The 26,849-nt window shown below is 48.8% G+C and overlaps 1 protein-coding gene across 1 annotated transcript in view; it reads right to left on the bottom strand.

Moving 5' to 3' along the window:
• Positions 1 to 26,849, bottom strand: part of LOC119964237 (retinoic acid receptor RXR-gamma-B-like) — a 172,092-nt gene that overhangs the window by 50,522 nt on the left and 94,721 nt on the right. The window contains exon 2 of the mRNA XM_038793519.1: positions 7,754 to 8,013. Coding sequence (XP_038649447.1) covers positions 7,754 to 8,013 — 260 coding nt within the window. The remainder of the gene's footprint in view (positions 1 to 7,753; positions 8,014 to 26,849) is intronic.

The raw sequence follows: 26,849 nt of genomic DNA, 5'->3' as shown, positions 1-26,849 counted from the left end.
GCTGCCTCACACTGCTGTATTAACAGGCAGTGTCAGATTGTATATAGCTGCCTCACACTGCTGTATTAACAGGCAGTGTCAGATTGTATATAGCTGCCTCACACTGCTGTATTAACAGGCAGTGTCAGATTGTATATAGCTGCCTCACACTGCTGTATTAACAGGCAGTGTCAGATTGTATATAGCTGCCTCACACTGCTGAATTAACAGGCAGTGTCAGATTGTATATAGCTGCCTCACACTGCTGTATTAACAGGCAGTGTCAGATTGTATATAGCTGCCTCACACTGCTGTATTAACAGGCAGTGTCAGATTGTATATAGCTGCCTCACACTGCTGAATTAACAGGCAGTGTCAGATTGTATATAGCTGCCTCACACTGCTGTATTAACAGGCAGTGTCAGATTGTATATAGCTGCCTCACACTGCTGTATTAACAGGCAGTGTCAGATTGTATATAGCTGCCTCACACTGCTGAATTAACAGGCAGTGTCAGATTGTATATAGCTGCCTCACACTGCTGTATTAACAGGCAGTGTCAGATTGTATATAGCTGCCTCACACTGCTGAATTAACAGGCAGTGTCAGATTGTATATAGCTGCCTCACACTGCTGAATTAACAGGCAGTGTCAGATTGTATATAGCTGCCTCACACTGCTGAATTAACAGGCAGTGTCAGATTGTATATAGCTGCCTCACACTGCTGTATTAACAGGCAGTGTCAGATTGTATATAGCTGCCTCACACTGCTGAATTAACAGGCAGTGTCAGATTGTATATAGCTGCCTCACACTGCTGTATTAACAGACGGTATCAGTGTATTTATAGCTGCCTCACACTGCTGTATTAATAAATGGTGTCAGTGTGTTTATAGCTGTCTCACACTGCTGCATTAACAGGCGGTGTCAGTGTGTTTATAGCTGCCACACACTGACACCGCCTGTTAATACAGCAGTGTGAGACAGCTATAAACACACTGACACCGCCTGTTAATGCAGCAGTGTGAGACAGCTATAAACACACTGACACCGCCTGTTAATGCAGCAGTGTGAGACAGCTATAAATACACTGACACTGTCTGTTAATACAAGTGTGAGGCAGCTATAAACACTGCGACACTGCCTGTTAATACAGCAGTGTGGAGGCAGCTATAAACACATCGACACCGCCTGTTAATACAGCAATGTGTTTATAGCTGCCACACACTACTATATTACAGGCGGTGTCAGAGTGTTTATAGCTGTCTCACACTGCTGCATTAACAGGCGGTGTCACTGTGTTTATAGTTGCCTCACACTGCCGTACTAACAGGCGATGTCACTGTGTTTATACTGGTCTCGCACTGCTGCAATAACAATAGTGTCAAGAGTGTTTATACCTGTCTCACACTGCTGTATTAACAGGTAGTGTCAGAGTGTTTATACCTGTCTCGCACTGCTGTATTAACAGGTAGTGTCAGAGTGTTTATACCTGTCTCGCACTGCTGTATTTACAAGCAGGGGAGGTCTGTGTATAACTTTCTTGCACTGCTGTATTAACAGGCAGTGTCAGTATGCTTATACCTATCTCACACAGCTATATTAACAGGCTGTGTCAGTATGCTTATACCTATCTCACACTGCGATATTAACAGGCAGTGTCAGAGCATTTATACCTGTCTCGCATAGCTGCATTAACAGGTAGGGAAGGTCTGCGCATAACTGTCTTACATTACTCTATTAACAGGCTGTGTCAGCGTGTTCATACCTATCTCACACAGCTATATTAACAGGCTGTGTCAGCGTGTTCATACCTATCTCACACAGCTATATTAACAGGCTGTGTCAGCGTGTTCATACCTATCTCACACAGCTATATTAACAGGCTGTGTCAGTATGCTTATACCTATCTCACACTGCCATATTAACAGGCGGTGTCAGTGTGTTCATAGCCGTCTCACGCTGTTGTATTAACAGGCGGGGTCAGTTTGTTTATAGATGGCTCACATTAACACTGCCTGTTAATATGGCAATGTGTTTATACATGTCTTACACTGTTGTATTACCATGTGGTGTCAATGTATTTACACCTCTCTCGCACCGACGTTTTAACACGTGTGTCACTGTGTGTACAGCTGTCATAGGCTGCTCTATCAGTGTCAGTGTGTTAATAGTTGTTTCACACTGCCGTATGAGTGGGCGACGTCCGTGTGTTTTTGTACCCGTCTCACTCTACTGTATTAACAGATTGTATTAGTGTGTGTATAGCTGTCTCGCATGGATGTATTAACAGGCGGTGTCCATGTGTGTATACTTGTCTGCACTACAGTATTAACTTGACTAGGTTCCAGTACTGCTGGTGAGCTTCACGACAGACACTAACTGGAAGAATTGGCAAGTCAGGTGGAGCAAGAAATCTGTGAGTAAACAGAAAGATGAAGCATGCCAACCTGCTTTTTGTATGAATGGCATCAATGACAGAATATATATTGTGGATCAATACAGTAATCACTTGACAGAGAGATGCCATATCAATGCAGAACCTGAACTCTCCAAGTTCTTCATTTTCACTCTGTGTCACCTCACTCAGCTGGCAGTGAAATGTGATCAGGAACTGCATTCGTTTAATGACCTTAACTATGGAAGTTCTCTATTCGGCATGCTGCAGTCTGAGAGACTCTCCATCAGCTAACGTAGGAGGATAGTCTGCACAACTCGCAAAGGAACAGCAAGTTCATCAGAGTGCTTCTAAGGAACGAGTAACACTGCTTGAGACAGCAGCTTGCTGAATGTGCTACATGGTGAAAGACATCACAAAAATTCAGAAACATCTCCTGGTTAATTTTAGAGAATTGAAGGCTCTTCAAGGTCAGATTTCAGTTCTGCAAAATTTACTACAATGCCCCATCAAACACTCCCAGGACAGGTACATCACGGGGTTAGATACAGAGTAAAGCTCCCTCTACACTATCCCATCAAACACTCCCAGGACAGGTACATCACAGGGTTAGATACAGAGTAAAGCTCCCTCTGCTTTTTACTGTCCCATTAAACACTCCCCGAGCAGATGCAGCACAAGATTGTATACAGGGAAAATCTGAAATGAAATGAAAATTGCTTATTGTCACGAGTAGGCTTCAATGAAGTTACTGTGAAAAGCTCCTAGTCGCCACATAGTCAGCCTGTCCGGGGAGGCTGATATGGGAATCGAACCGTGCTGCTGGCCTGTTTGGTCTGCTTTAAAAGCCAGCGATTTAGCCCAGTGAGCTAAATCATCTCCCACTACAGTTAGATGTGCAGTGCAGCGCTCCCTCATTACTGTAATGGTGTCTGTCTGGATGTTGTGCTTCAGTTTCTAGCATCTGACCTGGACCTACAACATTGAGAGTCAGAGAAGGAGTGTTACCCACTGGGCAGCTTCACTGGTACCGATGTCACAAAGCAGCCTGGTGAGGCCCTAGGAGGAGGTGCGAACGACCGTCTGCGGCTGGGGACATGCCGTCGCTGCTTCAAACCTGACTTTAATAAACAACAATTTGCAGTTTTATGGCATCTTTGATGTAGGGAAACATCTAAAACTTGTTTCACGGGAATGTTTTCCAACCAAGTTCGATACCAAACCATGATATTACTATGACCTTCAAAAGCCTGATCAAGGATTTTCGGAAGTATCTCGAAAGATGAAGACGAGGTGGAAGGGTGGAGAGCCATAAGGCGGGAATTCCAAAGCTTAAAAAAATTCCAAAGCTTTGGTTTGTGAGAGCTGATGGGACAGCCATAATGGTGCAGTGGTTAAAATCCAGGGGGCGCGATTCTCTAATCCCGCGGCAGAGGGTCCACACCATCGTAAACGCCGTCACATTTTACGACGACGTGAATGGGCTGACCCGACGACTAATTCTCGCCCCTACAAGGGGCCAGCACGGCACTGGAGCGGTTCACGCCACTCCAGCTGCTGATCCCTGTGCGAACTGGGCACCACGGGATCCGCGCATGCGCAGTGACGCCAGTGCCAATGCGCACATGGCTTACTTCAACGCGCTGGCCCCGATGCAACATGGCGCAGGACTACAGGGGCCGGCGCATAGGAATGGAGGCGCCCAGTCAGAGAGGCCAGCCCGCCAATCGGTGGGCCCCGATCGCGGGCCAGGCCATATCGGAGGCCCCCCCCAGGACTGGACCCCCCTCACCCCCCACAGGCTGCCCCCACCCCTTCCACGCCGAGATCCCGCCGGCTGAGAGCAGGTGTGGATGGCGCCGGTAGGACTCAGCGTTTTAACGACGGCCCATCCCAGGGGGGGGGACCCTGTAGAGCGGTACCTGACCGGCGCCAACCACGCCGGCGCCGCCGATTCTCTGCTCTGTGGAGAATTGCGTGCTGGCGTCGGGGCGGCGGGGCGTGAGTCTCACCGGTTGCGGGGATTCTCCGGCCAGGCCCGGGCTGAGAGAATCCCGCCCAGGATGTGAGGGACCAGAACCAGAAGAGTGCAGATACCTCAGAGGGTGTTGGATCTGGTGGAGGTTACAGGAGTGTGGGGACGTGGAGGGATTTGGAAATAAGAATAAAATTTAAACAAAATAAAATGCTGAGATGTTGATGGACCGCGAGTGTGGGCGCGCGAGTAATCGGGGAATAGGACTTGGTGCGGACATGCACTCTGTAGGTTAGGCTACGCTGTGTTTGTCGGACTGGATTCCTGGGACCTCAGCTGCTGGGATCAGTGCCAAATGGCCCAGAGCTGTGTGATTGCTATATAATGGACCCACGTGGGTAGAGCCCAGCAAGTACTGCTCTTATTGAATAAAAGACACACACGCTAGCCAGATGCAAGCAAAGGGATGTAGGAGGATTCACCGAAATATCTTGAACAATAACCGTGACTATACCAGGGCAACTTGCATGAATTATACTCCGATTGGTCCTTTAAAAGGGCCACATGACATGGAATTTGTCACTGTCTCTCTGTTCTAGTCTCAGGTGACCAGGGACAGGGAACCCTCGATTTTTGGAAATGTAACCTGGTCTCAAACGATAAAGCCAGTGTATACTGCCACGGAATGAAGGGGAGGAGCCACAATGACAATGCTCTCCGAAGCCGAAGGTCTGTAGTCACATGTAGGCCAGACGAGGTAAGAACGGCAGATTTCCTTCCCCGAACGAACTTAGTGAACTTGCCCCTTACCTTAAATCTATGGCCTCTGATTATTGACCCCTCTACTAAGGGGAAAGATTTCTTCCTATCTACCCTAACTATGTCCCTCAGAATTTTGTACACCTTGATGGCGTCATGTAGAGGTACGAGCCTGGGTGCCATGGTAACGGCACCGCTGCCGCTCTCCCCTAAGAGGTTTACCACGAGCCTGGTGGTGGCGGCGACCCTAGAAAATCTGGGGACAGTGGAGACGGCATCGGGGGGAAACAGGGGGCTCGATGGAGGCTCCACTGGGTGGCAACCATCGGTTCATCCCGGGGAACAAGGATGGGGGATTTAGGGGGTGGCATAGGGCGGGCATCAGCAAATTGAGGGACCTGTTTATTGGCGGGAGGTTTGCGGGCCTGGGGGAACTGGAAGATAAATTTGGCCTTCCCCAAGGGAACATGTTCAGATACTTGCAGGTAAAGGCGTTTGCTAGGCGACAGGTAGAGGGATTCCCTCTGCTGCCGTTGCGGGGGACGATGGACAGAGTGCTTTCGGGGGTGTGGGTCGGAGAGGGGAAGGTGTCTGACATCTATAAAGTAATGCAGGAGGTGGAGGAGTCGTCAGTGGAAGAGCTGAAGGCTAAATGGGAAGAAGAACTTGGGGAGCAGATAGAGGACGGGACTTAGGCGGATGCCTTGGAGAGAGTCAACTCTTCCTCCTCATGTGCGAGGCTTAGTCTCATCCAATTTAAGGTGCTGCACCGGGCCCACATGTCCGGGACTAGGATGAGTAGGTTCTTTGGGGGCGAGGACAGGTGCACCAGATGTTCGGGGAGTCCAGCGAACCACGCCCATATGTTCTGGGCATGCCCAGCAGTGGAAGAATTCTGGAAGGGGGTGGCGGGGACGGTGTCGAGGGTGGTTGGATCCAGGGTCAAACCAGGGTGGGGACTCGCGATTTTTGGAGTTGCGGTAGAGCCGGGAGTGCAGGAGGCGAAAGAGGCCGGTGTCCTGGCCTTTGCGTCCCTAGTAGCCCGACGAAGGATTCTGCTACAGTGGAAGGATGCAAGGCCCCCAAGTGTGGAGACCTGGATCAGTGACATGGCAGGATTTATAAAATTGGAAAGGGTCAAATTTGCCCTGAGAGGATCAATACAAGGGTTCTATAAATGATGGCAGCCTTTTCTGGACTTCCTGGCTCAAAGATAGGTAACTTGGTCAATAGCAGCAGCAACCCGGGGGGGGGGGTTCCTTATTGTAGTGTCTATTCTGTAACTTTATATTGTGTTAATTTGCGTTGTTGTTAAAATGCTGTGTTGTTCATGGAGGTGGGGTGAATGTTTATGATTGTTAATATTATTGTTATTTTTGGTATTTTACTATGGTGCGTTATTGTTGTATAAATTCAAAATTTTTCAATAAAAATTATTTCACAAAAAAAAGAATTTTGTACACCTCAATCAACCCTCCTCAACCTTCTTTTCTCCAAGGAAAACAATCTCAGCCTCTCTTCATAGCTGAAATGTTCCTCCAGCTCAGGTAACATCCTGGTGAATCACTTCTGCACCCTTTCTAGTGTAATCACATCCTTCCTATTATGTGGCAACCAAAGGCTAATGCAGCAGCTATTTGGAGCAACAAAGCTCACTCTGAACCTTTCATTGTGTCTGTGTGCTATCACGACCCTAGAAGCCTCAAGGACTTTGTTACTGAGCCTGGGGCAGCCACAACGCGCAACGCTGCTCTCGAGCTCAAATGATCTGGGAAGTGCTGCGTTGGAGTGGCCAGAGGCTTTCAGATAGCTGATATCTAGACGGCATGGAGAAGATTAACAGCTGATCTAACTGAGGTGTTTCAGGTGTTTAAATTATTTAATAGTTCCTTTTTCCTATGATGGGAGAAGCTCAGAACAAGATGGTATATCTTTCAAGTTAGAGATCAGCCTTTCAGGGGTGATATGCATGAAGAAATACTTCTTGACAAGATAGTGGACAACTCAATCTCCGTAAAGCTGGGGGTCAACTGAAAATGTCTAAACGGACACTGCCCCGATCTTGTTGGGTCAGGGTATTAAAGTTGAGAATGGAGTTAAGATTCAGATCAGCCCTTGGATCTGACCGAAAGTGGAGGGGGGAGGTGTGGTGGTGGTGGGATTGGTGGGATTCCTGTTCTGAAGTCAGCATTTCCAAACCTTTTGAATTCATTCTTAGGATGTGGGCAGTTTGCTGCCCATCCCCAATTGCCCTTGAATCGAGTGGTTTGCTAGGCCATTTAGGAGTCAACAACATTACTGTGGGTCTGGAGTCACGTGTAGGCCAGACCAGGTAAGGATGGCAGATTTCCTTCTCTAAAGACATCAGTGACCCAGATAGGCTTCTATGAAATGTCATGTTTCTTTAATTCATTTTTATTAATTGAGTTTAAATTTGACCAGCTGCCGTGGCGGGATTTGAACCCACATTTCCAGAGTATTAGCCTGGGCCTCTGGATTACTAATGCAGTGACATTACCACTATGCCCCTATCTCCGCTTAAGTCCAACTGATCATAATGACAGCACATTTAAAAATGATCTGTTCATTTGCCAGAGACGAACCTTGACCTGATGACCGTTGAACCGGTTTAGAGGTTTTACCTGAGGATTGCTGAGAGGTCCATAACCAATGCCCGGAGTAGATGAGAGGGACACCGAGGGGGAGCCTATCGATGAGGTGATGACTGGATACGGAGATCCCAATCCATTCACTGGGGAAGCCAGGTTCGCCATGGAGGTGGTGAGAGAGCGTGAAGCGTTTGCAGAGGATCCGATCATTGAATGATGGCCAACCATCGAGTTCACTGTCGAGTGTGGGGGAGGGGAGTTCATTGATGTGGAATTCACTTGTATCGCGGAGTCTGCAATGGAAGAAAATAATTCAGAGTTAGCAATGTACAGGAACATAATTACACAGAGGTTGTGGAAGGGTTAACAGCCTGGATGATATTGTCTGCGCTTTCACTATTCTGACTACCTCTCTGGGAATTTTTTTGAAACAATTTTCAATGGGATGTGGCTGCTTTGGCAAGGCCAGCATTTGCGATCTATTCCTAATTACCCTTCAACCAAGGTGGCGTGCCATTTCAGGGAGCAGTTGAGTTAACAACGTTGCTGTGGGTCTGGAGTCACAGGTAGGCCAGACTGGGTAAGGATGGCAGATTTCCGTTCCATAAAGGGCAATACTCAACCCAATGGTTTTTTATAAGAATTGATGGTAGTCTCATGGTCGGCATTGCTGAGGCCAGCTTTCAATTCCAGTTTTTAAAAATTAATTAATTGAATTTAAATTCGACCAGCTGCAATGCTGGGATTTGAACCCGTGTCCCCGGAGCATTGGCTTGGACCTCTGGATTGCTACCCAGTGACATTACAACCAAGCCACCATCTCCTCTGTGGACATGGTTCCCTTGCTACCACTTCACCTGTGGCAACTTTTCATGCCTGAGCTTTGAGAGGCTTTCCAATGGAGGAGAGCACAAATCAATACCACCCTCACTTAATGCCACTCTGCCCTATCTGGTCAGGTCTGGTCCAGTCCTGCCCTGCTTGGCCCAGTCCTGCCCTCAGTGCCACTCTGGTGCCTTGCCTGGCCAGTCCAGTCCTGCCCTCACTTAATGACACCCTGCATTGCCAGGTCCAGTCCTGCCCTGGTGCATCTGCTTCCAGTGAATCTCACCAGCGTCCTGGCCATTGACCATTATATTTTTTCTCGAGTCCAAGGGGCTGGTTGTGTAGCAGGGGCTGCAGCTTCAGTGACACAGATGGCGTGTGAAGAGCCCCCAAATGTGGCCGCCCCATTGCACAAACTCTCCCTGCACCTCTCAGAAACCAAAAACATCCCTCCACCCACCCACTCTGCCCCAATTCCCACCACACGGCCCCCTTCCAGTAGCAAGCTGGCTCACCCCTCCTCCTCTCCAGTGTGCCGGTGACCCCGACCCCCACCCACTTTGGTTCTTCAGCCCGATAGGCAGTATTGGATATACTCCACATTGCACCTAGCTGAAAGAGGACCCTAGGCAGGGCTCAACAGGTGGAATCTCCCTCTATCGATATCTAGCTCTGCTAAAACCTTTAGCACCGAATACTGGAGTACAGAAGAGACATCCAGTGCAATATCACCCATTCTGTATCCCTATCCATGTCCAATTTCAGCTATGTGACACTCACTCTGGCATTGCCGATCCTTCTACCCTGGGTAGACCAAACATGGATTAAATTGCCACTCTTGATGAACACAGTGCTCTTGTCCATCAGTAGAGTTTGTGATCCCCTTTGAACATTCAACATCAACTCCTGCTTGTGTACCAACATTGCCATCTTTAGGCTCCCGCATCATGCTCCGAGTTTCATCACCATCTGGTTTAGCACAGTGGGTTAAATGGCTGGCTTGCAATGCAGAACAATGCCAGCAGCGCGGGTTGAATTCCTGTACCAGCCTCCCTGAACAGGCGCCGGAATGTGGCGACTAGGGGCTTTTCAATGTAATATCATTGAAGCCTACTCGTGACAATAAGTGATTATTATTATATTATGATTGGTGGTGGGTTTTTCTGTTAGGGCAATGTGTGATGCACTCCTTGATCAAACAGTTGTTCGTCACCCAGGCCGGAACAAGGCTTTCCACCACCAAGACCCTGGTCTCACTGCTCGGTCCCCGACTCTCACCTCGACCCAAAAGACAAACTGATTCCTCGTGTCCCTAACCTGCACCCTCTGTCGGTTCCTTCGTAGCTTCAGCGTCCCCCAGTTTTAGTTCTGTAGGCATTCCAGTCCCTCAGCCTATGTGTCATGAGATCATAGAAATCCTACAGTGCAGAAGGAGGCCATTTGGTCCATCAAGTATACACTGACCCTTCGAAAGAGCACCCTACCTAGCCCCAAACTCCCACATATTCCTACATCTCCACCAAACCTTTGGACACTCGAGGGCAATTTAGCACGGACAATCCACCTAATCCGAACATCTTTAAACTGTGGGAGGAAATCGAAGCACCTGGAGAAAACCCACACAGACACAGGGAGAACCTACAAACTCCACACAGAGAGTCACCCGAGGCCGGAATTGAACCCTGGTCCCTGGCGTTCTCCTTAGAGTCCTGGCAAATATTGATTCCTCAGCCACGCCACTAACATATTACTCATTTCGAGGACGGCACGGTGATGCTTTGGTTAGCACTGCTGCCTCACGTCGCCGCCGAACCGAGTTCGATCCAGGCCCCGGGTCAGTGTCCATGTGGAGTTTCCACATTCTCTATTTCTGCGTGGGTCTCAGCCCCACAACCCAAAGATGTGCAGGTTAAGTGGATTGGTCACACTAAATTGCCCCATAATTGGGAAAAAAAATTGGGTACTCTAAATTTATTTTTAAAAAACATATTACTCATTTCATTGCCATTCGTGGGATCTTAGAACATAGAACATAGAACGATACAGCGCAGTACAGGCCCTTCGGCCCTCGATGTTGCACCGACATGGAAAAAAAAAAACTAAAGGCCATCTAACCTACACTATCCCCTTATCATCCATATGCTTATCCAATAAATTTTTAAATGCCCTCAATGTTGGCGAGTTCACTACTGTTGCAGGTAGGGCATTCCACGGCCTCACCACTCTTTGCGTAAAAAACCCACCTCTGACCTCTGTCCTATATCTATTACCTCTCAATTTAAGGCTATGTCCCCTCGTGCTAGCCACCTCCATCCGCGGGAGAAGGCTCTCGCTGTCCACCCTATCTAACCCTCTGATCATTTTGTATGCCTCTATTAAGTCACCTCTTAACCTTCTTCTCTCTAACGAAAACAACCTCAAGTCCATCAGCCTTTCCTCATAAGATTTTCCCTCCATACCAGGCAACATCCTGGTAAATCTCCTCTGCACCCGTTCCAAAGCTTCCACGTCCTTCCTATAATGAGGCGACCAGAACTGTACGCAATACTCCAAATGCGGCCGTACCAGAGTTTGGTACAGCTGCATCATGACCTCATGGCTCCGGAACTCAATCCCTCTACCAATAAAGGCCAACACACCATAGGCCTTCTTCACAACCCTATCAACCTGGGTGGCAACTTTCAGGGATCTATGTACATGGACACCGAGATCCCTCTGCTCATCCACACTACCAAGAATTTTACCATTAGCCAAATATTCCGCATTCCTGTTATTCTTTCCAAAGTGAATAACCTCACACTTCTCCACATTAAACTCCATTTGCCACCTCTCAGCCCAGCTCTGCAGCTTATCTATGTCCCTCTGTAACCTGCAACATCCTTCCGCACTGTCTACAACTCCACCGACTTTTGTGTCGTCTGCAAATTTACTCACCCATCCTTCTGCGCCGTCCTCTAGGTCATTTATAAAAATGACAAACAGCAACGGCCCCAGAACAGATCCTTGTGGTACGCCACTCGTAACTGAACTCCATTCTGAACATTTCCCATCAACTACCACTCTCTGTCTTCTTTCAACTAGCCAATTTCTGATCCACATCTCTAAATCACCCTCAATCCCCAGCCTCCGTATTTTCTGCAATAGCCGACCGTGGGGAACCTTATCAAACGCTTTACTGAAATCCATATACACCACATCAACTGCTCTACCCTCGTCTACCTGTTCAGTCACCTTCTCAAAGAACTCGATAAGGTTTGTGAGGCATGACCTACCCTTCACAAAACCATGCTGACTATCCCTAATCATATTATTCCTATCTAGATGATTATAAATCGTATCTTTTATAATCCTCTCCAAGACTTTACCCACCACAGACGTTAGGCTCACCGGCCTATAGTTACCGGGGTTATCTCTACTCCCCTTCTTGAACAAAGGGACCACATTTGCTATCCTCCAGTCCTCTGGCACTATTCCTGTAGCCAATGATGACCTAAAAATCAAAGCCAAAGGCTCAGCAATCTCTTCCCTGGCTTCCCAGAGAATCCTAGGATAAATCCCATCCGGCCCCGGGGACTTATCTATTTTCACCTTGTCCAGAATTGCCAACACTTCTTCCCTACGCACCTCAATGCCATCTATTCTAATAGCCTGGGTCTCAGCATTCTCCTCCACAATATTATCTTTTTCTTGAGTGAATACTGACGAAAAGTATTCATTTAGTATCTCGCTTATCTCCTCAGCCTCCACACACAACTTCCCACCACTGTCCTTGACTGGCCCTACTCTTACCCTAGTCATTCTTTTATTCCTGACATACCTATAGAAAGCTTTTGGGTTTTCCTTGATCCTACCTGCCAAAGACTTCTCATGTCCCCTCCTTGCTCGTCTCAGCTCTCTCTTTAGATCCTTCCTCGCTTCCTTGTAACTATCAAGCGCCCCAACTGAAACTTCACGCCTCATCTTCACATAGGCCTCCTTCTTCCTCTTAACAAGAGATTCCACTTCTTTGGTAAACCACGGTTCCCTCGCTCGACCCCTTCCTCCCTGCCTGACTGGTACGTACTTATCAAGAACATGCAATAGCTGTTCCTTGAACAAGCTCCACATATCCAGTGTGCCCAACCCTTGCAGCCTACTTCTCCAACCAACACATCCTAAGTCATGTCTAATGGCATCATAATTGCCCTTCCCCCAGCTATAACTCTTGCTCTGCGGGGTATACTTATCCCTTTCCATCACTAACGTAAAGGTCACCAAATTGTGGTCACTGTCTCCAAAGTGTTCACCTACCTCCAGATCTAACACCTGGCCTGGTTCATTACCCAAAACCAAATCCAAAGTGGCCTCACCTCTTGTTGGCCTGTCAACATATTGTGTCAGAAAACCCTCCTGCACACATTGTACAAAGAACGACCCATCCAATGTACTCGAACTATATCTTTTCCAGTCAATATTAGGAAAGTTAAAGTCTCCCATAACAACTACCCTGTTACTTTCGCTCTTTTCCAGAATCATCTTCGCCATCCTTTCCTCTACATCTCTAGAACTATTAGGTGGCCTATAGAAAACTCCCAACAGGGTGACCTCTCCTTTCCTGTTTCTAACCTCAGCCCATACTACCTCGGAAGAAGAGTCCCCATCTTGCATCCTTTCTACCACCGTAATACTGTCCTTGACTAGCAGCGCCACACCTCCCCCTCTTTTGCCCCCTTCTCTGACCTTACTAAAGCACCTAAACCCCGGAACCTGCAACAACCATTCCTGTCCCTGCTCTATCCATGTCTCTGAAATGGCCACAACATCGAAGTCCCAGGTACCTACCCATGCTGCCAGTTCCCCTACCTTATTTCGTATACTCCTGGCATTGAAATAGACACACTTCAAACCACAGACCTGAACACTGCCGCCGCCCTCCTGCGAAGTCAAAACTGTGCTCCTGACCTCTCTACTCTCAATCTCTCGCACCCCAAAACTACAATCCAGGTTCCCATGCCCCTGCTGAATTAGTTTAAACCCCCCCAAAGAGTACTAACAAATCTCCCCCCCAGGATATTGGTGCCCCTCGGGTTCAGATGTAGACCATCCTGTCTATAGAGGTCCCACCTTCCCCAGAAAGAGCCCCAGTTATCCAGAAATCTGAATCCCTCCCGCCTGCACCATCCCTGTAGCCACGTGTTTAATTGCTCTCTCTCCCTATTCCTCATCTCACTATCACGTGGCACGGGCAACAACCCAGAGATAACAACTCTGTTTGTTCTCGCTCTGAGCTTCCATCCTAGCTCCCTAAAGGCCTGCCTGACATCCTTCTCCCCTTTCCTACCTATGTCGTTAGTGCCAATGTGGACTACGACTTGGGGCTGCTCCCCCTCCCCCTTAAGGACCCGGAAAACACGATCCGAGACATCACGTACCCTTGCACCTGGGAGGCAACATACCAAACGTGAGTCTCTCTCGCTCCCACAAAATCTCCTATCTGTGCCCCTGACTATTGAGTCCCCAATTACTAATGTTCTACTCCTTTCCCCCCTTCCCTTCTGAGCAACAGGGACAGACTCCGTGCCAGAGGCCCGTACCCCATGGCTTACCCCTGGTAAGTCGTCCCCCCCACAAGTATCCAAAACGGTATACTTGTTACTCAGGGGAACGACCGCAGGGGGTCCCTGCACTGACTGCTTCTTCCCAGTCCCTCTTACTGTTACCCATCTATCTCCAGTCTTTGGTGTAACTACTTCCCTGAAGCTCCTATCTATGACCCCCTCTGCCTCCCGAATGATCCGAAGTTCATCCAGCTCAAGCTCCAGGTCCCTAACACGGTTTTTGAGGAGCTGGAGTTGGGTGCACTTCCCACAGATGAAATCAGCAGGGACACTGACGGCGTCCCTCACCTCAAACATTCTGCAGGAGGAGCATTGTACTGCCTTCCCTGACATCCCCTCTAGATTAAAAAAAAACAAGAAAAAGAAAAAGAAAGGAAGAGCTTACCTGATATTACCTCAAACCCTGATCCCGCTGAAAGGTAAGCAAATTTAAAGGCACTCACTCACCTTCACGACAGGCCCCTGCTCCCGCTTCCCAACCACCGTGGGGTGGGGGGGTTGGTTAGAGGAGGAGGTAGGGTGGGAAACACTCACAAAGTGTTTCGGGTTTAACTGTCACTTGCCAACAGCCCCTCCACAAACCACCTTCAACTTAGGCTGACCGCACTGCACGTATGCAAATTTCCCCAGAACAGCTGACCAGTAGCTCTGCTCTGCTGCCCTCTGCTGGTTGCTTGCCTTTACTCAAACTCCTTGGGTCTTCTTCGCAGGTTCACCTTCAACTTAGGCTGACCGCACTGCACGTATGCAAATTTCCCCAGAACAGCTGACCAGTAGCTCTGCTCTGCTGCCCTCTGCTGGTTGCTTGCCTTTACTCAAACTCCTTGGGTCTTCTTCGCAGGTTCACCTTCAACTTAGGCTGACCGCACTGCACGTATGCAAATTTCCCCAGAACAGCTGACCAGTAGCTCTGCTCTGCTGCGCAAATTGGTTGCAGGGTTATCAGCATTACAGCAGGGACTAAATTTCATGAAGTAGTTCACAGACTACAAAATGCTGTGGGGCATGATAGGCGCTATATAAATATGGGTTTGTTTTATTCCCCCCCCGGCCCTTTCTGTCAGCAGGCAAACAGTGAGCCATAAGCTACCAGGCTAGTTAACAGCACGTGGCTTCAAGTTCCGCTGCATTTCACAATCTAATGATGATCTCGATGCACGGTGAGCGTGGCAATGAATGGGTTGGATTCTTTGATTTTCAGACTATGTCCTGACGCCGGCATGGAAACGGTGGCATTTTATGACCGAAACTTTGGCATAAAATGGCCACTGATCCTCCGTTGGGTAGGGGGCTAGTAGGCAAGCAGCGTAGAGCACCCGGCTCTCGCTGCCGATACAGCCGTAAAATTGCCGGGTCCGTGGCTGTGCACGCGCACGGCGGTGGCCTACAGCGACCGCGCTGTGCAACATGGCGTGGCCGCGCGGACCCAGCCTGCAAAGTGGTGCCCTCCTTTTGCCGGCTCGCGACCCCCAGACCACCCCCCAGCAGTGCCCCCAGCCCCTGCCAAAGTTCCCCCTGCCCGCGGATTAGCTCTCCCCCGACTGCTGCAGCGCTAGACAGTCCGCAGCTGCCACGCCAAGTTCCCGACAAGTAATAGCATGAGAGACCCACGCCATCGGGAACTCAGCCGGTCGGGCGGAGCATCGGGGTGAGGGCCTCAGCCAACCTCCTGAGGCCGTCGATACTCCTGGAGTATGCTGCTTCGGAGGGGGCGGAGCATCGCGAAACCGGCGTCGCCCCCCGATTTCAGCGTGAATGTCAAATATCCGGCCGACCGCCAAACGCGATTTCGGTGTCGCCAACCGGAGAATCCCTTCCAATGTGTTTTTGAACACCCCACCAGGATCAAATGATGGGTTTTTATTCGTGTTGGCTTTACAACAGTCATTACAGTCAGAAACCAGCCAACCAACAATCCCCGTGGAATTGAAGGCACCTTGGTCTATGAAAGATGCTTAGCTCACCTCCATAGCTCCCCTAATCGCCATCAACTGGGAAATTGGGACAGGAGTTCAACCACAGGAGTTTTGCAGTCAAGTCGAGTTCCCACCCTCACCCAATCTTCACACTTGCCAGCAGGGGTCCCTGCGTCACTCAACATATTCCAGAGTCTCCCTGGGGAGAGAAACAATAGCTGGAATTCACCGGCCGTTAGCAGGCGGAAAGATTCCCTTTTCCCGCTGGCAGTGCACCCCCACCCGTGGGTCTTCCAGCAGCGTGGGGTGGTTTCAATGGGAACCCCCATTGAGAGCGGCGGGAACAGAGAATCCAGCCTGCAGCGAATGACGCGTTGCCTTCCACCGCCGAGGAACACGCATCTGGGAGGATGGAGAATCCAGCCCAAAGTGCTGCAAAAACTCAGCAGGTTTGGCAGCATCTGTGGAGAAGGCGGCAGGGTTTGTGTTGAAAGGAAGCTTTTCATCTTGGACTCATCAACACAACTTCAAGAAAATACCAAATGTAGAGGGAATCCTTGTTGTGACGATCATGGCGGGATGCGGGGTGGGGGAGTTGCTACAAATCATTCAAAATGGCGACATGTCCATCTAACTGCATCACACTTGGAGCCACAACATCTTAAAGATGAGGCAGTGTGGCAGCAGAGAGGAAAGGAAGTAAAACATTAAATCCTGCACTCCTGATCCCACTACCTTATGGCACGTCCTGCCCTATGTTCCTTCCTCGTTCATGGGATGCAGCCATCGCTGGCTGGGCCAGCATTTGTTGCCCATCCCTGACCGAGTGGTTTGCTCGGTCATTTCAGAGGGCATTTAAGAGTCGGTTGATGCTGTGGGTCTGGAGTCACATGTAGTCACAAGTAGTCCACACCAGGTAATGACGGCAGATTTCCTGCCCGAAAGGGCATTGGTGAACCAGATGGGTTTTGTCAACAATCGACAATGGTTTCATGGTCATTATTCGACTTTTAATTCCAGACTTGTATTAAATTCAAATTTCACCATCTGCCGTGGTGGGATTTGAACCTGGGTCACCAGAGCATTACCTTGGATCTTCAAATTTCTGATCCAGTAGCAATGTAACCACGGCACTGCCTCCCCTCTAATATATACAGCTCAATGAATCAGACTGTTCAGTCACATGTAGACCCACGGGAGATATTCTCGACACTGAACCAACGTCATCCTCTAGGAATAGTCAATGCTGGCGCCATTGCATTGTCGCTCGAAGCAGGCTGCCACTTCACAGTGACAGGGGTTCCGAGGCCAATTATGATGCCCGTTCCATCCCAGTCTTCCATCCCTCCCATCCCACCACCAAACCCCCTGTCCGCCCCCTACACCGCCTTACACAACCTCAGGATATCCAGAAAAGGATTTTTACAGCCTTTGAACAACTTGACTGATGTGTAGTCACCGTTAAATTGTGAGAAGGGCTGCGGCCAACGTGCACACAGCAAGTTCCCACAAACAGCACCAAATGACTGGGTAATGCTCTCCTTCAAGTGGGCAGCACGGTAGCATGGTGGTTAGCACAGTTGCTTCACAGCTCCAGGGTCTCGGGTTCGATACCCGGTTTGGCTCACTGTCTGTGTGGAGTCTACACGTTCTCCCTGTGTCTGTGTGGGTTTCCTCCGGGTGCTCTGGTTTCCTCCCACAGTCCAAAGATGTGCAGGTTAGGTGAAGTGGCCATTCTAAATTGCCCTTAGCGTCCAAAAAGGTTAGGTTGGGTTACGGGGATAAAGGGGTTAGGGTAGAGGCGTGGCGCTCAAGTAGGATGCTCTTTTCAAGGGCCGGTGCAGACATGATGGGCTGAATGGCGTCCTTCTGCACTGTACAGTCTGTGATTCTCTGAAATGGGTGCTGTGGGAACTTCTACCTTTCAGCTGTGATGGCAGACAGATTGTCAGATTCACGTTTCATCTGAACAACAGCACCCCAGATAGTGCAGCGCTCCCTCAGTTCCATGCTGGGAATGTCAGCCTGAATAATGTCACTTACTCAAGCCTCTGTGCTGAGGAGTGGATCGTTAGGGAAAAGACTGCTATCCAGCGAACCACAGTAGATCAATGCTGGCCAGGCCCAAGGCGGCTCTCTCCCCATCACCTGCTGGGAATGGTGTGTGGGGATGCTCAGGATAGATGGTGATGCACCACATGGTTAAATTGGCCACCTTCATGGATCATGAATACCTGGAGCCGCTCAAGAGGTGAATCTGGGCAGAGAGTGAGGATGGAGAGATGTGGGGACTGGCGGAGTAGGGTTGAGTGAAATGAAGAATAACATAAGGGGAAGGATTAGACAGGCTTGCCTCCAAACAGTCAACACACCTACAGAAGGTACTCGAGAGTCCCTCTGTTCCCTGCAGAATCAACAATTATATTCAGTCTGCGTAACAATTCTGTCACCTTCAATGCAGATGGGAGCTGTATATTTTGCTCTGCTGCTATTTGGCACATGTCAGTTTCTTTTAACCTTTTATCGCGGCCCAATGACCTCCAGCTGTTCTCCTTGCTCAGAATCAAAGACGAGGATGTGATTCAGTGCTCCGTGTGAACAAGAAGCTGATCTGTACCAGTTAGCCTGGCTTACACTGAACACAGAACCTTTACAATGGTCACTGTGCCAAGATACCACCCAGGGTGCAAGGGGGAGGCGCGGATGGTGGCATGTTGGGCTTCCGAACACAAGGAGAGAAGCAGGCCAGCATTCCTGGTTTAAGACAACCGAGAGCCCAAGGGGCCTGGATGCCCTGCCACCTCTGGTGGAGAGGTGGAGCAGAGTGTGATGGGCAGGAGCGGGGATGAGTGCAAAGTTTTATGGTAGTTGTGGAGGACAGGGAACAATGGGATGGAGTCAGGGGGGGAAGGCTGGCAGGGCAGGGGGGTTTGAGGGGAACAGCGTGGAATCAAATCTCCACATTACAAAGAGGGATAGTGAAGCTGCAAAATAGATTTTCAACAGTGAGGGGACAACTGTCAGGAAAGACTGAACCAACTGGAGATGTTGTTTCCCTCGAGGAGAGCCCAGAATCGGATGAATAAATACCAGATGGTCACTAATAAATCCAGGAATAGAGGAGAAACTCCTTTATCCAGAGAACGGAACTTACTATTGCTAGGACTAGCTAAGGCAAATAGCACAGATGTATTTCAGGGGAAGCGAGAAGGATATGGTGATAGGGTGCGATGACGTGGCGTGGGAGGACAGTCACATGAAGAGCTGACATGGCTGCCACAGGCTACTTAGGCCTATTTCAATGCAGTAGGTTTTATGTAGGGGCTGATTTAGCACACTGGGCTAAATTGCTGGCTTTTAAAGCAGACCAAGCAGGCCAGCAGCATGGTTCAATTCTCGTACCAGCCTCCCCGGACAGGCGCCGGAATGTGGCGACTAGGAGCTTTTCACAGTAACTTCATTGAAGCCTACTCGTGACAATAAGCAATTTTCATTTCATTTCATGTCAAACCACAGGCTGGAGGTAGGCAGCTGAATACCTCGTCAGGGAATGCTTCATCATAATTACCACGTCTCCACCCCTAAAACAAACAGCAAAACGTTCTCAGGTTTGCAGATTATCACAAACATAGAACATAGAACATAGAACAGTACAGCACAGAACAGGCCCTTCGGCCCTCAATGTTGTGCCGAGCCATGATCACCCTACTCAAACCCACGTATCCACCCTATACCCGTAACCCAACAACCCCCCCTTAACCTTACTTTTTAGGACACTACGGGCAATTTAGCATGGCCAATCCACCTAACCCGCACATCTTTGGACTGTGGGAGGAACCCGGAGGAAACCCACGCACACAGGGGGAGGACGTGCAGACTCCACACAGACAGTGACCCAGCCGGGAATCGAACCTGGGACCCTGGAGCTGTGAAGCATTTATGCTAACCACCATGCTACCCTGCTGGAGGCCCAGACACCAACCCAACCCCTCCCAGAGTCAAACATTTCACCAACAGTGTCAGTCGTGCCTTAGTGGGTAGCATGCTAGCTGCTGAGACAGAAGATCCTGGGTTTGAGACCCAGTCCAGATTGGAGTCTGTAATCCAGGCTGACACTCCAGTCAGATGAAACGTTACACGAGTCTCCATCTGCCCTCTCCAGTGCCTGTAAAAGATCCCATGGCAGTATTCCAATGATTTCCTACAGTGCAGAAGGAGGCCATTTGGCCCACTGAGTCTGCACTGACCCTCTGAAAGAAGACTCTAACTAGGTCCACTCCTCTCCTCTATTCCCGTAACCCTGCGCATAGATCATGGCCAACCACCTAGCCTGCACATCTTTGGACTGTGGGAGGAACCCGGAGCACTCGGAGGAAGCACACACATACACGGGGAGAAAGTGCAAACTCTACACAGTCACTCAAGGCTGGAATCAAACGCGGGTCCCTGGTGCCATGAGGCAGCAGTGCTCACCACTGTGCCACTATAAAGGAGCAGGGAGATCTCACGGTGTCTTGTCCAATACTTATCCCTCAAGTGCAGATTTACTAGTCACTCAAGTAGTGTTTGTGAAAGTTTGTGGTGCTGAAATTGCCAGCTACATATCAACAGTGAGCATACTTCAAAGAGCACCTCACTAACTGTGAAGTGCACTGAGTTGTGGAAGACGCTAATTAAATTTCTTCCATAGGTGGAAATCCAAGGTGATCCCTACCACAGGTAGCGATCCACATTGCGCTAGGTTTAAACTCAAGCTCAGCCTCTGTGCTCGGTTTGGGAAAGAGAGCAGTTGCTGATTGTAACACTCAGGGCACAGTGTTGAGAATTGCCAAGATGACCTGTCCACTGTCCTGATGAAAGATGACATGGAGCCTCCAGAGTGTAGCAGAAATACACTGACAAGTAATTCTATTATTACACCGCAAGTAGCCTCTCGGGATCCACAGACACCACCAACCAAACCATCAATCACACACTCCAGTCAGCTCCCAATGTCATTTTCCAAGGTTTGTACTGATACTTTAGGGGCAATGGGGCAGCTTTAATTCAAAGTGCTGCCAGACTTGAGTACAAGATCCAATTGATCACACTTGGCTTGTTACGTTTGGCATGTTAAAATCCAATTTGTGTTCCTCTTCGTATTTAGCCCTCCTTAAAGTATTCACTTTATTTTCTCCTCTCAATTTCTCCCCTCCTCTCCTGAAGGTGCTGACTCTCATTGGGGTATAGATCATGGACTCCACTTCCTCCTCTCCTGAAGGTGCTGACTCTCACTAGTGTTGGATACCCTCGCATTGCTTGCCTCCTGGGCCAGGAGAGATTTATCACAATTAGGTCGAAGACAGACATTGGCCACACTACACTGTCCCCATCAAACACTCCCAGGACAGGTACATCACGGGGTTAGGTACAGAGTAAATCTCCCTCTACACTGTCCCCATCAAACACTCCCAGGACAGGTACATCACGGGGTTAGGTACAGAGTAAATCTCCCTTTACACTGTCCCCATCAAACACTCCCAGGACAGGTACATCACGGGGTTAGATACAGAGTAAATCTCCCTTTACACTGTCCCCATCAAACACTCCCAGGACAGGGAGAGCACAGGGTTAGATACAGATTAAAGCTCCCTCTACACTGTCCCCATCAAACACTCCCAGGACAGGTACATCACGGGGTTAGATACAGAGCAAATCTCCCTCTACACTGTCGCCCTCGAACACTCCTAAAACATGGGGGGTTTTAAATACAGCATAATCATAGAATTTACAGTGCAGGAGGCCATTCGGCCCATCGAGTCTGCACCGGCTCTTGGAAAGAGCACCCTACCCAAGGTGAACACCTCCCCCTATCCCAATAACCCAGTTACCCCACCCAACACTAAGGGAAATTTTGGGCACTAAGGGCAATTTATCATGGCCAATCCACCTAACCAGCACATCTTTGGAATGTGGGAGGAAACCGGAGCACCCGGAGGAAACCCACGCACACACGGGGAGGATGTGCAGACTCCGCATAGACATTGACCCAAGCCGGAATCGAACCTGGAACCCTGGAGCTGTGAAGCCATTGTGCTATCCACAATGCTACCGTGCTGCCCTAACAATGCTACCGTGCTGCCCTACAATGCTACTGTGCTGCCCTACAATGCTACCCTGCTACCCTAATAGCTCCTTAAGTGGCTTCATGTCTATTTTGTATCTGCTTGCAGTCCTGATGTGCTAAGCGATGGTTTACAAATTAATGGTGCTATATAAATCCAGGCTGCTAAACACAAACATTTTGGTTCTAATGCAGTTGTGACTTTAGAATAGAATGCTGTAGTCCAGGCAGTCAATAACATTCCACAGGAATGTTATTGGTTTATAGTAATAATATCATGTCATTCCTGAGTTAGCAACATAAAATTAGAACGAGAACAAAGATATTATGATGCAATTAGATCATAACTCAAATAAAATCCAACTCTTTATACTTTAGTGCATCTGGGCCTAGTGGATGAAGCCTGAAGTGGTTGTTAGCTCAGTAAATCCTTGTCTTCATCAGCTCTATTCTATATCAGTATAATGCCAGCCTCACCAGTACTGTCAGCAACTGCCCTTCAGGGTAGCATTAACCTATATGGAGTCTGCCATCTGCTTGTTTTCTGATATTGCTAAGTTGTGACAGTGGAGCGTCAGCAAGCGCGTAGCAGGCTAGCGGGATGCAGCAGTCTTCAGCCGATACATGACATGTGGCTTTTGCAAGGTTTTAGGTAGGTTCCCTGGACAAGGTTCAGGTGCCAACATCTCGCACCCCATAAAGCCCATCGTCTGAGATAACACTGCATGTTTTCCCACTTGCCCAGTGTCGCGTGGTCAGGTTTTGCCAGCGAGACCATTCCTGTTCCTGTTGAATTTTCAATCTATCCCAACACGACTCTCATTCACCTTTCTACTCCTGGCTCCCATCCTGACTACCTGGCCTCCATCACCTCTGTCATTCATCCCTTCTCCTGCCTTCGGTCATCAGCTCCCATCTACTGTTCCACCATTTTGCCCTATGCAACACCCTTTAACCCACCCAGTCTCACCTTAACCCCATCCTTCCCTCCCCCATCACTTGCCCCCTATCCTCGTCCTGCCCCATTCTCTCCTTGCTCCCCGTACCCACCCTACTTTATGCCTCTTACCCCCACTCTCGGTTAGAAAATGTAAATTGACCACAAAAGATATTGAATGTTTAATGCAAAATGCCTGTAGCTTGTTGAACATTTACTTTACACCAGATTTAGTGTCCTTACATATCCAGCATAAAACCACTTATAAACTCAGAACTCACTAATATCCCCGAGAGCTTTCCTATTCTGAAAGGCTGATGGTGGGGTCAGAGTGCCTTTGGGGTTTGTCAGACGGTGGTGGTGGGTTACAGTTCCACAGGACTCAGCCAACGCTCGTCCAGCAAGCGAGCTCTTCAACTCTATGGTTTTGTCCTTGTTTGAAACCAAGACATGGTTTTGATGAGGAATGTGAACCCTCATTGAGCTGTCTCCTCCCACAGGGACAAGGAAGTTCATAATAGAACCATGTTGGCCGGAAGCAACAAAGAGCCAGGGAAATGGGGTGAAGGGATGCAGAGAGTAAAAGGGAAATAGGGGCAGGCATAGGGTATACTTGAGCTCCATTTCTGAGCTATGGTGATGTATTCCATGATGACAATTCAGTGCAGTGCTGAAGGAGCGCTGTTCGGTCAGAGGTGCTACATTTTGGTTGTGATGTCTCACCAATGCCCCGTGTATTTGCTTATCAATTAAAGGGAGACGTGACAAAGCTCTTGGACATCCTGGCCGACAAGTCATCCCTCAATGAAAATCATTGTCCTCTTGGCTCTCCCCGTGGGATGTGCTGTGCGCAAAATGGCTGCCACTTTTGCCGACAAAATAACAAATCATTGTGCTTCAATGCAATTCACTCCATGAAAAATGTGTTAAGATATTTGTGTAAGATCAATGTAGTTCTTTTCAAATCTTTCTTTGTAAAAGCCAACTAGTAACACTGCAGGTTAAGATTAGTAGTTTAAAAGCAAATTACTGCAGATGCTGAAACAGAAAATGCTGTACAATCTCAGCGAGTCTGACAGCATCTGTGGAGAGAGAATGACGCTAAGGTTCTGAGTCTGGATGACTCTGTCAAAGCTGGAGAGAACTGGAAATAGGATCAGACTGATACTGTTCTGGGGGGGGTGGGGGGGGGGGGGGCGGCAGTAAGAGCTGGATAGAGAGACAGTGATGGGTAGAGGTGAGGGAGAGATTGACAAAGATGTCGTGGACAAAATGATAAAGGGAACGTAAATGGTGGTGATCATGGCAAAGGAAGGTACTGATCGTGATTAGTAGATGCCTTTTCGTAAAGCTTGGTCGGTCAGCCAACGTAAAGCCTGCTTGTATAGTTCGCTCAGTCACTTCGACAGAATGAAACATCTCCAACCACAGAAAATATCAGCAAAATATCCAGCTACACCTTATGTTAGTTGGACTTATTCTAGCCTCCACCTAGGCTCTCGAGGACAAGAGGTAAAATGGTTTTCTTAATGATCCCCTGTCATGTGGTGAGCATTGCTGCCTCACAGCGCCAGGGTTCCGGGTTCAATTCTAACCTCTGTGTGGAGTCTGCACGTCCTCCCCGTGTCTGTGCGGGTTTCCTCCTGGTGCTCCGGTTTCCTCCCACAGTCCAAAGATGTGCAGGTTAGGTGGATTGGCCATGCTAAATTGCCCCTTTGTCCAAATGATTAGACGAGGTTACGGGGATAGGGCAGGGGTAGGCCTAGGTAGGGTGCTCTTTCGGAGGATCAGTACAGTCTCGATGGACCGAATGGCTTCTTCCGCACTGTAGGGATTCTACGACCCTTGAGATGTGGGCAGTCCTGTTGAGGCTGGTATTTACTGCCATAAGAAGGTTGGTGGTAGTCAGCTGCCATTCTGAAAGTCCTTTGCAACTATTGGACACAAGCTGGAGAGCTTTGCTTGGCCATTTGAGGGCAGCCACATTGGCGAGAGGCTGGAGGTACACAAGGAGTCAGACTCCCTCCCGAGAGGACATCAACGATCCAGAGGATTTTTTGATGACAACCCAACAGATTTATCGGCCCTTGGATTTGCTTTGAAAACCGGAATTCAAACTCTCAAACTGCCATGGCGGGATTTGAACCTGCATTGCTGATACTGAATCCCATGCACGGACATTCAGTGACATAGATACTTTACTGGTGAAGTATCTATCATGAATACATTTGTAGTCAGAGCTGGTTTACTGCCATGTAGCCGCATTGGATTCAATTCATTGATCAAACAAGACAGTAACAATGAGGCTTTCATTTTGCAGTTTTTAGCACAATATGTCCAATTTCCCCGTTACTGACTTTATAATTTACAGGGTTATGGGAAAAGTGTGGGGAGGTGGGCAGCACGGTGGCGCAGTGGTAGCACTGCAGTCTCACGATGCCGAGGTCCCAGGTTCGATCCCGGCTCTGGGTCACTGTCCGTGTGGAGTTTGCACATTCTCCCCGTGTTTGCGTGGGTTTCGCCCCCACAACCCAAAGATGTGCAGGGTAGGTGGATTGAATACGCTAAATTGCCCCTTAATTGGAAAAAATGAATTGGGTACTCTGAATTTATAATGAAAAAGTGTGGGGAGGAGTGGGACTAATTGGAAAGGGACGTCACAGCCAACAGGCCAAATGGCCACCTTCTGCAATGTATAATCCTGTGTCAGTGTGTCAGTATTTACAGGGGGTCCTGGGAGTGTGTCAGAATTTACTGGGGGTCCCGGGAGTGTGTCAGAATGTACAGGGTGTTGCGGGAGTGTGTCAGAATGTACAGAGGGCCCCGGGAGTGTGTCGGTATTTACAAGGGGTCCCCGGGGATCCCCTGTAAATGCTGACACACTCCCTGGGGATCCCCTGTAAATGCTGACACACTCCCTGGGGATCCCCTGTAAATGCTGAAACACTCCCCGGGGTCTGAAGGTGGATAGATCACCTGGACCGGACGGACTACACCCCAGTGTCCAAAAAGAGATAGCGGAGGAGATTGTGGAGGCATTGATGATGATCTTTCAGGAATCACTGGAGGCAGTAAGGGTCCCAGAGGACTGGAAAATGGCTAAAGTAACACCGCTGTTTAAGAAGGGAGGTAGAAGACAGGAAATTATAGGCCGGTTAGCCTGATTTTGGTCATTGGTAAGATTTTAGAGTCTGTTATTAAACATGAGATCACAAAGTACTTGGAAGAGCATGGTAAAATAGGACTTAGTCAGCAAGGCTTTGTCAAAGGGAGGTCATGTCTGACAAATCTGTTAGAGTTCTTTGAGGAGGTAACAAGGAAGTTAGACAAAGGAGAACCAGTGGACATGATGTATTTAGATTTCCAGAAGGCCTTTGACAAGGTGCTGCATAGGAGACTGTTAAATAAGTTAAAAGCCCATGGTGTTAAGGGTACGATCCTGGCATGGGTAGAGGATTGGTTGACTGGCAGAAGGCGGAGAGTGGGGATAAAGGGGTATTTTTCAGGATGGCAGCCAGTGACTATTGGTGTGCCTCAGGGTTCTGTGCTGGAACCACAACTTTTCACAATATACATTAATGATCTGGGAGAAGGTACTGAAGGCACTGTTGCTAAGTTTGCAGATGATACAAAGATCTGTAGAGGGACAGGTAGTATTGAGGAAGCAAGGGGACTGCAGAAGGATTTGGACAAGCAGGGAGAGTGGGCAATGAAGTAGCAAATAAAATACAATGTGGAAAAGTGTGAGGTT

This window comes from Scyliorhinus canicula, chromosome 4 (assembly GCF_902713615.1).
Source record: "Scyliorhinus canicula chromosome 4, sScyCan1.1, whole genome shotgun sequence".
Taxonomy (NCBI): Eukaryota; Metazoa; Chordata; class Chondrichthyes; order Carcharhiniformes; family Scyliorhinidae; genus Scyliorhinus; species Scyliorhinus canicula.
This window is presented reverse-complemented; position numbering and strand designations above follow the sequence as displayed.